The sequence below is a fragment of the Pleuronectes platessa genome, chromosome 15 (assembly GCF_947347685.1).
Source record: "Pleuronectes platessa chromosome 15, fPlePla1.1, whole genome shotgun sequence".
NCBI lineage: Eukaryota > Metazoa > Chordata > Actinopteri > Pleuronectiformes > Pleuronectidae > Pleuronectes > Pleuronectes platessa.
Window position 1 is genome coordinate 14,239,337 of NC_070640.1, and position 13,343 is coordinate 14,252,679.

General features: G+C 44.1%; 1 protein-coding gene across 1 annotated transcript; it reads right to left on the reverse strand.

The window, feature by feature from the left end:
• Window positions 1-7: 7 nt before the first annotated feature.
• Window positions 8-12,216, reverse strand: slc12a9 (solute carrier family 12 member 9). The gene is made up of 14 exons (XM_053441602.1): window positions 11,963-12,216; window positions 8,169-8,431; window positions 7,910-8,044; window positions 7,690-7,827; window positions 7,299-7,601; window positions 7,095-7,202; window positions 6,851-6,962; window positions 6,598-6,755; window positions 6,430-6,512; window positions 6,229-6,353; window positions 3,392-3,584; window positions 3,136-3,310; window positions 1,963-2,109; window positions 8-1,865 (listed from the first exon to the last, which is right to left on the reverse strand). The coding sequence occupies exons 2-14, from the start codon at window positions 8,386-8,388 to the stop codon at window positions 1,024-1,026; spliced, it is 2,739 nt and encodes a 912-aa protein (XP_053297577.1). The 5' UTR covers window positions 8,389-8,431; window positions 11,963-12,216; the 3' UTR covers window positions 8-1,023.
• Window positions 12,217-13,343: the final 1,127 nt, after the last annotated feature.

Genomic DNA, 13,343 nt, shown 5'->3' on the forward strand with positions numbered 1-13,343 from the left:
GACACAATTTGTTTGTATCGCAGTAAAGCAATGTTTTAAACATATCATCTGGAACAACTTTACAGTTACAAAGATAGTATCACGCAATACATTTGGCATATATTTACTCAACAGGATCGTTAGTAACTAAACCATTAGTAAACAAGTGAGGCTCCGATAAGGCTTTCTCGTCAATGACTGACGTCTCAAGGTCCACAACCTGAGATGGAATCTGTGAAAATGGCAAACCCAAGATGCTTCTGAGCAACCTTCATGTGCCCTGCTTCGTTCAATGTCCAAGGTTCGAGATCCATGCAGTGTTGAACACTATGACACAAAAAACATGAGAAAGGTGCAGTAACATTTCATTCTGTATATAGTCCATGTGGTTATAAGCTGCAGAATGTGAGAAGTTTAATCTAGAATTGGTCTAAATTGTCACGACTGAAGCTCCTAATTATTATTTTAGTACCTTCAACGTGACCCTCAGTGTAACCCTTCTGGTGTATATTTGCATTGTGAAGCACAAACGCCAATATTACTTAAATAGCAAAATTCATCATCAGGATGAAGTCAACTGTACACAACAGGTCCCTTTGTGAAGACGAGTGAAACATCAGAACGCAGCTCAGCACAGAAACAAAAAGACTCTTGACGACTTGGCCGGAATGTTAGAATAAAAGGAAGAAAAAAAGAATAATCGATAAAAGAACAATTACTATAAATTAATACGAAAATTACTTTGAAGCTGATTCGCATAGATTTAAATGGTAAATTACAAAACACTACTCATTTAGAATTTCATCCCTGAAATCTCATATAGACTTGTTTATATTCAGTCTCTGCTCAAAACAAAGTGTTTTTGTTCTCAAGAGACTTTGACACATATTTATCTGCCGTATGCAAGACGACAGGCCTAAAGCTAAAGTAACGAGCTAATGTAACGAGAGCTTAAATATAGCATTTCTTGGCTTGAGCCAGTTCAAGTAGGTGAAAAATAGGACATTTTCTTGGAACGTGAACAATACACCTGACTGCACGTGCTCAGAGATCAGTGTATGTGACCGGGGTGATGCCGTGAATCAGGAGCGTTGGCCCTAAACCATTGGTCACTGCCTCCAGCTGAGCCACATACTGCTGTGACTGGCTGCGATAAGCGGGAGGTCGAGGTAAATACAGGAAGCGAACAGCTGCCTGCTCGCTGTGCTCCATTATCATACAGTTCACTGCCGACAGGAAGCCCTCGGAGAGGGCTTGCGTCTGCCCTGCGGAACACTCCACGTCTGACTGAGTGTGATGCTGCACCACAGAGTCCCACGGCACAATCTTTATGGACGCCCTGATCCGCAGCTTCTTCAGCAGCTCTCGAAACGTCTCTTCGTTCACCACCCAGCTCTGGTCGCTGGACTCCGTCTCTACGTTCAGGAAGATTCTCATCCTCGCGTGGCGCCATTTGCTGGACATGTTGAGCACGCAGGCCATCTGCAGCAGAAAGAGGCTGCACACGTCCTCGTAATCTCGGCTGCCGGGCTGGAGCAGGTTGAGAGGCCACACGTCTATCGTCCGCTCTGATCCGTCGACCTTGCTGTCTTGACCCTCTCCTTCTAACTGGAAGAAATAGCGGCCGAGGCACACGTTCTTGTTCATCTTAATGGCGTCCGAAATGATCCCGACGTACTCTTCTGGCGACAGCCAGCGTGGGCTCTCAACGTGTCGGACAGGGGGGAAATGAGCCTGCAGCGAAGGCAGGTCAACACCAAAATTATATTCTCCGTCTTTACTCCGTCCTATTGATGAGTCATAGAATGCAGAATCTTGTAGAAAGAAGTCTTCAGGAGTGCAGCTGTCATAGAAACCCAAAATCAGCATGTTGGGCTTCATGCCACCTTGTTGGGATTAACAGAAGCGTAGAGAGCATGAGAGTCACAGAGTGCAGGTAAGCTTAAATGAATGTGGGCATGATGGGAATTCATCACAGCTTACCTAAACCTGTGATGCGCAGCAGATGCTGGGTTCCCTGTCTGACGGAGGGAGACAGCGTCAGATCAACGAACGCCTTCACCCCGAGTTTATCAACGAGGCTCAACCAGAAGTTATACTGCTGCTGGACCGGGTCTGACGGCAGCGAGTCTACAACACAGACAGGTCTGGGGTAAATGCACTGCATGGGTTTGAATAGTAAAGCTTCAGGGTTTAACTATCAATAGAGTGAATACCCCAACAGTCCTCTTGAAATCAATCAAGCTGACCAAATTTAAAACGCTTAAAGAAATCAGTAGTCTCCACGTGTCTGATCTATTTAACCAAGATCCATAAATGATTCCCCATGCGAAATTCCTGGATCTGCAACGATATTTAACGAGTTCTTTCCTGACTCATCCTCCACCTAGTTGTATGGATATCCGGTCAGTAGTAATATTGCTTACAGACAGAGAGGGGTGAAAACATAACCTCCTTGGAGGAGGTCACAACTCCTCACAGTTCAGTGTCAGAAAATATGCAAGCAAACTATATTACATCTAGACATTGCAGTGTCCTCTAATGGACACCAGAGGGCAGAGAGGCAATCTGTGAGTTGGTGCACGAGTGATGGATTATGAAGTTTCTCCATGAATCCTTGAGGTGCATCATGTCAAATAAAATAAATTTGTTTCTCACAGTTTTTGGAAATCTATTGTAAATTTTAAAGAGGAAGCAAGGAGCTAGAGATTAGACTGATTTCAGATAAGGCTTCCTGAGACACTCTGGTCTGATGCCACTGCGGTACAGAGAGAAAATACTCTCATTAATAATGCAGGAGAAGCAGCAGGTGGAAAGTGAGAGCCCACGACTTGGCTTATCTTGATCATCTGCTCTCAGACTGAAGGATAAAAATAACCCTCACATGATGCCGGGCTGATTCCATACATCAGTGACGGGCTTCCACACGCAGGAGACGACCAAGAGAGGAGTTTCCATTTAAAAACCAACCATTTCACTCGGGTGAACAAAACAATGACAGTGATCACATTGTGTCTGCAGTGATTAAAAGAATATACCGGAGCCGGTTGAAAAAGTTGGGAAGGGAGAGGCAGCGAGAAAATGATTCCGAGATAAAATATAATTGAATACTGTCGGCTGCAGATGGCCAGCATCGACCATCCACACGGCAATTACCCAGATCCCCCAGCTGCACATGGCCCAGCACATACAGCCCTCCCTTCTTCAGCTGGTTAACGAACAGGATGAGCTGACAGGAAGAGCGAGGGTTGGCCACCATCAGCAGCACCTGAGGCCGCCAGAACTTCACGTGGTCCTTTCTCACGTCGAGCATCAACAGATACTTGCGCACCTGAACGAGAGCAAAACATCACATGACTGATGAGTGCATGTGTGCATGTGTGTGTGTGTGTGTGCATGCGCGTGCAGCTACCTGATGGAAAATGAGAGCCTGGCTGATGTAGCCCCAGCTGCTGGTGGGCGACCTGTAGTGGAGGAAGAGGAGCAGCAGGAGCAGGAGGACGATGCTGCCTGAGGAGTAGACGGGGTTGATGACGAACATCATGACCAAACAGCTCACGATGCCCAGCAGGCAGGTGTGCCACGAGAAGAGCTGGAAGGTCGGCCTGTGAAACACACAGAGACAAAAGAAAAACGTGAAGCCGCTGAACATGAGAAAAGCAGAAGTGATGAAGAGCAATAAAAAATGACTAACTTTACCAGAATCCCGTTGATCTATATGATGTTGTGGACTTATGCTAATATAACTTTTATGCCTCTACTCACTAAGAAAATACACATTTAGCTATCTTACATTTTTAGCTCTTCTACTATCACTGTCATTTAAAGTGTAACTTCACCCCCACCACTGAGCATCGGCCTCATAAGGACATTTGAAACACCTGATGGCGTTACGAGATACTTTCAACCCATAAAATGTCAATTTTCTCAAATACATTTAGTAGATAATGTGATATTAGAACCCCCATTTATTTATTTAATCACAGTGGAGAATTAATAATAACTCAATAAGGTTACAATGAATAGGCAAGAGGAACTTCAGCATTGAAATCGTAAAACATGTTTTTCTCAGCGAGGGTAATTATGGGTAATCACTACAGATACCAGTGGAGGGATGTAACAAAGCAGGTTTACGTTTTGCAACTGTTTTTTTCATGCATCAGTACATTAGAGATGTATTTTCAGATAGTTTTCACTTTTATTCCCCCACATACAGTTAGGTCCATAAATATTTGGACATTGACAACATTTTCATCATTTTGGCTCTGTACACCACCAAAATGGATTTTGAATGAAACAATCAAGATGTACTTTAAGTGCAGACTTTCGGCTTTAATTTGAGGGTATTTACATACAAATCAGGTGAATGGTGTAGGACACATTTCATATGTGGCACCCCCCTTTTTAAGGGACCAAAAGTAATTGGACAATTGGCTGCCCAGCTGTTCCATAGCCAGGTGTGTGTTATTCCCTAGTTATTTCATTGACAAGGAGCAGATAAAAGGTCCAGAGGTCATTTCAAGTGAGGTATTTGTGTTTGGAATCTGTTGCTGTCAACTCTTAATATGAAGTCCAAAGAGCTGTCACTATCAGTGAAGCAAGCCATCATTTGGCTGAAAAATCTAAACAAACCCATCAGAGAGATAGCAAAAACATTAGGTTTGGCCAAATCAACTGTTTGGTACATTCTTAAAAAGAAAGAACGCACTGGTGAGATCAGCAACACCAAAAGACCCGGAAGACCACGGAAAACATCTGTGGTGGATGACAGAAGAATTATTTCCCTGGTGAAGAAAAACCCCTTCACAACAGTTGGCCAGATCAAGAACACTCTCCAGGAGGTGTGTCTGTGTCAAAGTCAACAATCAAGAGAAGACTTCACCAGAGTAAATACAGAGGGTTCACCGCAAGATGTAAACCATTGGTGAGCCTCAAAAACAGGAAGACCAGATTAGAGTTTGCCAAAAGACATCTAAAAGAGCCTGTACAGTTCTGGAACAACATCCTATGGACAGATGAGACCAAAATCAACTTGTACCAGAACGATGGGAAGAGAAGAGTATGGAGAAGGGAAGGAACTGCTCAGGATCCAAATCATACCATCTCATCAGTGAAGCATGGTAGAGGTAGTGTTATGGCGTGGGCATGTATGGCTGCCAATGGAACTGGTTCCCTTGTATTTATTGATGATGTGACTGCTGACAAAAGCAGTAGGATGAATTCTGAAATGTTTCGGGAAATATTATCTGCTCATATTAAGACAAATGCTTCAGAACTCATTGGACTGCGCTTCACAGTGCAGATGGACAATGACCCGAAGCATACTGCGAAAGCAACCAAAGAGTTTTTAAGGTAAAGAAGTGGAATGTTCTGCAATGCCCAAGTCAATCTCCTGACCTGAATCCAATTGAGCATGCATTTCACTTGCTGAAGACAAAACTGAAGGGAAAATGCCCCAAGAACAAGCAGGAACTGAACACAGCTGCATTAGAGGCCTGGCAGAGCATCACCAGGGACGAAACCCATTGTCTGGTGATGTCTATGGGTTCCAGACTTCAGGCTGTCATTGACTGCAAAGGATTTGCAAACAAGTATTAAAAGTGACAATTTCATTTATGATTATATTAGTTTGTCCAATTACTTTTGGTCCCTTAAAAAGGGAGGGCCACATATAAAATGTGTTGTAATTCCTACACCGTTCACCTGATTTGGATGTAAATATCCACATAAAAAAGTATGCACTTAACGCACATCTTGATTGTTTCATTTCAAATCCATTGTGGTGGTTTACAGAGCCAAAATGATGAAAATTGTGTCAATGTCCAAATATTTATGGACCTAACTGTAGATCAGCAAATATCGGTTCTTTCTCCTCCACTACATTTTCACAATGCATTGAGTTAGTTTTTTTTTTTTTTAAGTAATCAATAACAACGTGGAATTGGTCCCGTGATCGAATCAGAGTGGGCGGATCACTTACTAAAGTGGAAAAGATGATTTGCTACTTTTACCTGAGTACGTTTTTTGCCTGTTGTTTATACTTTTACTCAAGTGAATTATTTTGAGTGCTTCCTCCATCACTGATGTATACAGTGGATATTTTTGATGAATTTCTGCTCAGCAAACATCGTTTTAATCAAAAATCTGACTGTGTAGTTGGATTCAGTTACAGGCTGCTGAAAATGTTGTATCCTATTCCTACTTGTCACTGATACAGCGCTGTGAAGAACGATACTGATCTGTTATTACCTGAAATTTGGTGCGGACGCCCACTCCAGGGCCAGACAGGCCAGGTCAACTGCAGCGAAGGCGAGCAGGTAGAAAACAGTCACCAAACTTGCCACATTATTGAGCTGACCTGCAAACACGACACACTGACACACAAACACAGACCACAGGTCAGGACACCGGGCTGTTGTTCTGAACGCAGACAGTAGAACATCCGCTCACCTGGGCCAGACCCCACGTGTATAGCACTGCCACCCATGGATTCCCAGAGGCTGTTGTGATGGTTGCTGGGGCTAATGGAAGACCTGTGTGGAGGACAACAGTCTCTCAGAAAACGGCTCAGTACGCAACGAAGGCGCCGATATGGTGGGTAAAGGATTCATGCCTCACCAAAGAGTTGATCCACGGCGAGAGCATGGAGGATACGAGACGCCCCGATCATTGAGCACATTGCAGCTGACAGAGAGGCGCAGTAGATCCCAATAGTCACAAGCGGTGGCCAGAAGCTGATGCGCTGGAAGAACCCATAATCCTGAATCAACAGGGTCCTAAAGACAAAAGATAATTACAACTATTCATTATGGTTTTTTGTAAATCTCTCTTTACACATTATTACACAACAGTAGTATGAGTTATTTCAGACCTGTCACAGGTGGCGCTGACCAGGAGGAAGAGGAGGACGTAGACGGTGAACGTGTAAAAAACAGCGACGATGGTGCCTTTAGGGATGGAGACACTCGGAGCCTTGAGCTCCCCTGTGGACAGATTTCGGCAAAGAGCCAACGTCATTTACTGAATCTGGTGACTCTCACCTCATCTTTTTCTTAATATTATCCTGAATAGTGACATGTAGTTATATATGTTATACTATGACCACAACCGCTAACCTGACATGTTGGCTCCGGCCATGATCCCGGTGCAGCTGGTGAACATGACGGCAAACACGGTGGCGAAAGACATGACGGAGTTGGTGCTGTAGTCCAAAGAGTAACCAGCTGCAGGGAAAAGTGAGGAGCAGCATCAGAACCTTTATTTGAGCTCCAATTCACATCTGGATTTACGGTTGATGTGACCCACAAATGAACACTTACAGCCCAGGTTGTTCCTCAGCGTGGTCACACTGAAGCCTGTGTAGCTGGCGTTGTAGCGAAGCGTCTGGTTGCCGGGTCCCGGGTGGGTGATGACGAAGTCCCGAGGTTTGACCGTCACGGAACTGATGAAGACAGACAGCAGGGACACGGTGACCACCAGCAGGATGGCGAAGGCGGTGCGGCAGTAGATGTTGGCGCCCACCAGACAGACGAGCAGACACAGCAGGAGGACCACGGAGGAGTAGAGCACCGTGTACCAGTAACCCTGAGGGAGCACGTGGATCCCCTCGGACACAGACGCTTCTAAAAGAGAAGAAAACAGAGAGCGGAGAGGTGAAAACCCGGAAACATGACATGGGGGTGTAGAAAGAGAAAGAAAAGATAAACTTACCAGGATCTGCACCGAATAAGTCAAGTATGGCCTCCACGAGGCCGAGAACATACTCCCCACATGCACACACTTTGGCCAGGAAGAACATCAAACCAATGCTTCCTCCGAACTCCGGGCCCAGAGAGCGACTGATCATGTCTGATCACATTGTGTTAAGGTTGGTAAGTGACTGCGGCTGAGGTCGGGGAACACATGAAGAAAGCTCGTTGGGTAAGGATACAGTAGGCTCCACCGCCTTGTATTGCACCATTGGTGGAAATGGCACAGATGGACAGTATCGTAAGAGAGATGATGGTGTAGGCTACGAAAACCATCAGGAGACCCTGTAGCAGCCCAGCATGACCAACCACAAACCCTGGAAGAGAGAGGGTGTCAGTGTCGGTCAGTGCCGCACAATGACTCAGTGTTCAACTGGAGGTAACTCATACAAAACGAAACAGCTTCCCGTGTTCTTATCTCCTCACAGACCTGTCGCTCACCCGTTCTGAGAAACAACACAATGCTGAACATGGACAGGATGGTCGGCACCATCACCCCGAAGAAGGTGTTCAGTTGTCGGGGGTCTTTGGTTGGAGTCTCCGAGCCGGACTCTGGGATGGCGTCTGGCGATCCGTCGCATGTCACCGCGCCGCATGTCACCGCGGTTACAGAGAGGCCGCACACCCCCGAGGGGATCAGAGGGGTGCGTTCGTTAGACATGGCTGCTGGGGGGGTGGGGGGGCTTCAGATTAGTCCTCTTGTGCTGTGGAAAACATCATGGAGGACAGGTTTCCATTAGAGTGAAATAATATTACAGAATTTGATCTGAAGTGGTGACATAAAGCTGATTCTGATACAAGTCGTGGCCAAACGGGAAACATGTTCTCAGGCTTCCTTCGTTTTCATGAATTATGGTGTTTCATATAGCATCACACCATAATACATTATGTGACGTTGACCTTTGACCTTTTGGAAGAAAACAGAAACAACGGAGCTTAACAAAGTCAAATCTGTGTTATTAATATATTCCTGTGCCGGGGGAGCTTCTGTTCCTCTGCTAGTTCAACATACACTCACTGACTTTGCCGATGTGGAGCTTCAGTAAATTGTCGCTGCTGCACCATGTGATGAAATTCTCTATCAGTCCTCTGTGCTCCTCAGTAAAAATAGTCTCCAAAGTGCAGACGGCATCTTTTTCACTGAAATGATCCAGTCAGATCAAATAAATGTCTACACTCAATAGAGTTTATTTAATTTATTCAATGAAGTCTTCAATACATATATTATATGGACAGCCCTTAGAGTGTATATAAAGATGGACGACTCAGCAGCTCCCCAAGGGTGAAGCTTTCTCGACCCCACCCCCACCCCCTGGGGCTGACTACAGTAAAGGCCATAAACCCCGCCTCCTCCACACCATAATCGCTACTAAAACACACACACAAAGTAACATCTAACACAGTGATGCTCTTGCCGTCGTCAGTGCTTCCTGAAAATGACGAACAACAGAAGCCCGTGTCCTACATTCCATCAGCATCCTTAAACAAACACTAAGTGTTTACTTTGGAGGGTTGAGAGAGCAGCTGAGAATCTTTCAAATCTAAAAAGGTCAATCTGAAAATATTTGGGGCCTTTTGAGGGAAAGAAAATGTGTTTTATATTCATACATGTGATTCAGTGGCTCAACACAAACATAGGAATTACAATGCAAACAGGTTCAGCAGCACTCATGTGTCACTGACCTGTCGTCATACTTTAACCCAGTGAGTCACTTCTCGGCTACCACAGCATGCAGCAGAGATCAAACACTGGGAAACCACGAGTTAGAGTCTGGGAGGAACTTTTTAACGACTGCAGCCTCCTTAATGAAAGCTCCCACTCGCACCTCAGCTCGGTATTTGCAGTCAGCTGATTCACACCTGCTTGTCTGCGCTGACGTCCTCTATTTGTTTTCTTTATCTCTGGCGCCAGCGTGCACCTCTGCCATCTGAAAAACGCTGCCAGAATTTCCGTAACACCATGAAACCTTCTCTGTTAAACATCGGTCCTGATCTAGGGTCCTGATAAATCACCTGATGGCAAATGGAAACTAGGCCAGAAGTTTTTACACAACAAAACATGACTGGACATGCAAGAGACACACGCTTATATCATGAGATCACACCCTGTAATTGTTTTTCTGTGCTAGATTTTGAATTTCTTTCGCCTTGTTGAACTGAAACTAAACAATCCACCAAGGGTTGTAATTACATTAGCGTTTATTAGCAGGATGACACAACTACTACTGGATTGATGCGGAATGGGTCAGGGGAAGAACCCATGGAATTCTTGCGTGGATCTTGATCAAGGGGGGGGGGGGGGGGGGGGTGGGATCCAGGAATTGTTTATTACTTTCTTTAACAGTGTGAGAGTTTTCCACATTATCATTACTTTCTCAGAGACTAATTCCTGGATCTTAATGGAAAAAAACTGGCATATTAACAGGAATGATATTTATGAGTATGTACAATTTGGAGCAGATCCAAATAAAATCTGGATCTAGTGAATTTACATGTGGTTTCATAAGAGAATGTTTGCACAATTGGGTCCGGACAGTATCAATATCCTGCCGTATTCCCACACTGACTGAATCAGACATTATCTGCAGTTTATTCTTGGGGACTGGCCGGACTAGCTCCAGGGATAGCTCGCAGCGACTGACATTTGCGTTCTCTCTGGATCATTTCAGTAGAATATCTGGAGTTCTGCGGGTCTGGAAACAGCTTTAGCGGATCGGCTACTTTTAACATAGTTGCACAATATTTGCCTTTAAAACTTGAATCAAATACATAAGATGAGACAGACTCAACACCATCATGGTGAGATGACTCGTCAGTGGTTTAAATAAGGAAGTTGAATGGGCAATAAAAACCACACCCATGCTACACATGTACACATTAAGCGCTGCACACTGTTTGGCAATGTCATCGTTAAAGACATGTGACTATTTAAATACATTGTCATTTGCTGATATACTTACAGGAAAGGCAAAATGCATTCTTGTAAATGTTGTTTTTGTTGTTGTAAGTGCTCTTAGCATTAAGAAAGTAGCCTTTCAGATATTGAAGTAGAGTACAGCAGTGTTTCAGGAACGAAAATACCAATGAAGAAGATAAAGACACAGACAATGTTTCTGCTGAGACACAGACAGAGGTTCAGATGGTAAGAGACATGTTTGAGGAGGAGGAGGAGGAGGAGGAGGAGGAGGAGGAGGAGGAGGAGGAGGAATGGGTCAGGTTTGTTTGTTTTTTAAATGGTCAAAGTTTAAGGAAAGGAGATCAATTTACAAAGAAAGCAAATGTTTTGAGCTATCATCTTCATGGCTCTCTCTGCCTCATAGGCTGAGGTTCAGGTCTTAATGAGTTCCCTTATTGTTTTTTTTAATGTAATTTCAATGATATTTCATTTCATTTTATTTTTAACCCTAACCCTAACCAAATCATCTTTTCAAGCCTGATTGTCTACATATACTGTAGGTTTTGCTCCTTTGGCAAATAAAATGACTGGAGAAGAAGAAAAAGCAGACCGTCTGAGCCTCATATGTAAAAACACAATTACGCAGCATGATGATGGAGCAGATGCGGCAATAAAAACTTGATGTCCTCTGAGGGGAAGATGGTAAACACATGGATAAATAATGCAGCTATTCTGTTTTGCTCTGAAGTATATTTCCTGTCACCTCAGATTAAAGTTATTTACTTTCATTTACTATTTCTTGATAATTATCTTTCTAACTCCTTTGTTTTTATGATGTTTAACAGATATATCATCTTGCATTCTGGCTGTGTTTAATGCAGCCTGTTAGTTGTCAAACTGAATGAAGTATTCAGGGCTGATCGTCATCTGCTTTAACAAATAAAGTGACAGGAAGAAAACCAAAAGAAACGAGCAGCAGGACCTAACGGGACAGGCCCTGCGAGGGTCCCCGGGCCCTACTTCGTTAACAACTTCAGTAAAACACATCTTATGCATTCACGTCGCATGAGGGTGGAGCAGATGCGGCATTAAAAAACTCCTGAGATGTAAAACTAATTTTAGGAAACTCTCTGTTTTAGTTTCGTGACGTTTTGTAGTTCACGGGTTCAGGGTTCAGGGTGGCGCCATCGCCGCCGGCGCGTCCGGCTGTGATAAAGCAACGCACCCTCTGTATAGCCCTCCTGTGCAGCGTCATTCAGAATCACGTTGGATTTCTGCAGCGGGACGCGCCATGGGATGTTTTATTTATCTCTTAAAACACCGAGGAGTTTCAACTCACCTCTCCGGACCTCCTCCACACTTCCTGCTCGGTGCTTCCTGCTCGGTGCAGCCTTCTCTCCGGCTCCTTATGCACGGGTCTCCGCTGCTTGTCTCCCGGCTGAGGACGGTCAGGTTTAGGGACCGGAGCTGGCCGGCGGACAGAGCCGAGCCGTGCCGACACTTTGATGCTGGCGTGCGGGATGTGATGATGATCTGCCCAATAACAACACAGCAGCCATGACACGCCTGCTCCCTGTGTTATTTGTCCTGAGGTGTCACGGGGGAGCAGTCACCGCCCATGTGACCGAGAGGAGGGAGGGCCCAAAAAACCAAACTAACCCAAATACGATCAGAGCAGGTAGTGCTCATCCAAACTGGCCACGCCCACTGTTTTTTAAAGAGCAGTCAGACCTGCTTTCAAACTGTGATTTATAATAACGTCTCTTCACTGAGGAACAGGATTCAGATGTGACCTCAGATGTTTTTTACTGAGAGGGGGGAAAACTTCCGGATGTAATCACAAAGTTGTGATGTCGCCTGAACTGTAATGGCATTTCTCCACACCAGGGGGCGCTGTTTTGACAAAGATGACGTCCGGGATGAGGAAGAGGACCATTATTTAGCAGCATGAGTAACCTAATGCGTTTTTCATTGAAAGAATAGCTTTCATAGTTTAAAAGCAAGAAAACACAAACACATATTCAATTCAAATCAAAAATGATTTATTGTCCCCTCGGTGAATATGTTTTGGGCCAAAGTGCTGTATCAGCTGCAGAACTGTACATTATGTAACAAACGACAGAAACACACACACACAAGGACATATCGTGTAAGACCAAGAATAATGACGCAGAATAAAAGTGAGTTGAATATGGCTCCTGCTCTAAAAACTAAAATTGAACGAGCTAAAATCTGAGGTCCACAATCTGCGAGACAAACAACAAACTAGAAATAAAAATTAGCAAAGGGATGGAGATTGTGTGAGATACAGCAAAACTGCAATTTACTTTTAATTTGGATTAATCGAATGAAAGTAATAACCTCACATATAATCACTATCACTTGAGTTCATGATCTGTTTTCTGGATCAGGGAGCTGTCTGTGTTTATATATGTACTTCTTTATATGAATTTGATAAAATCCCAGAGAATATTGAATTAACAGTAAAAGCGTTGACTAAGAAAATACACTATTACTGTTAGCTCCATAGAACATATTTAGAAAATAGATCCTTGATTAAACACATTGTGTTCTTCAAATAAAATGACAACATAAACATTCTGAACATTTCATATTTATTGGTAATAATGTGTTAATAGGTGTTTTCGAAACATGCTATGAACTCCAGATAATCGCCTGACATTCTCCGGAGACACATCTATCCAAATGAGAGGCTCCAG

What these genes read in the sequence shown, in the direction of transcription:
- slc12a9 (XM_053441602.1), bottom strand. Translation starts at nt 8,388, where the DNA reads ATGTCTAACGAACGCACCCCTCTGATCCCCTCGGGGGTGTGCGGCCTC. An exon ending in ACAAGGCGGTGGAGCCTACT is followed by an intron (nt 7,828 to 7,909) that starts GTATCCTTACCC and finishes CAATGTGATCAG; the next exon opens with ACATGATCAGTCGCTCTCTG. An exon ending in GCGTCCGCACCAAATTTCAG is followed by an intron (nt 3,585 to 6,228) that starts GTAATAACAGAT and finishes TGTGTTTCACAG; the next exon opens with GCCGACCTTCCAGCTCTTCT.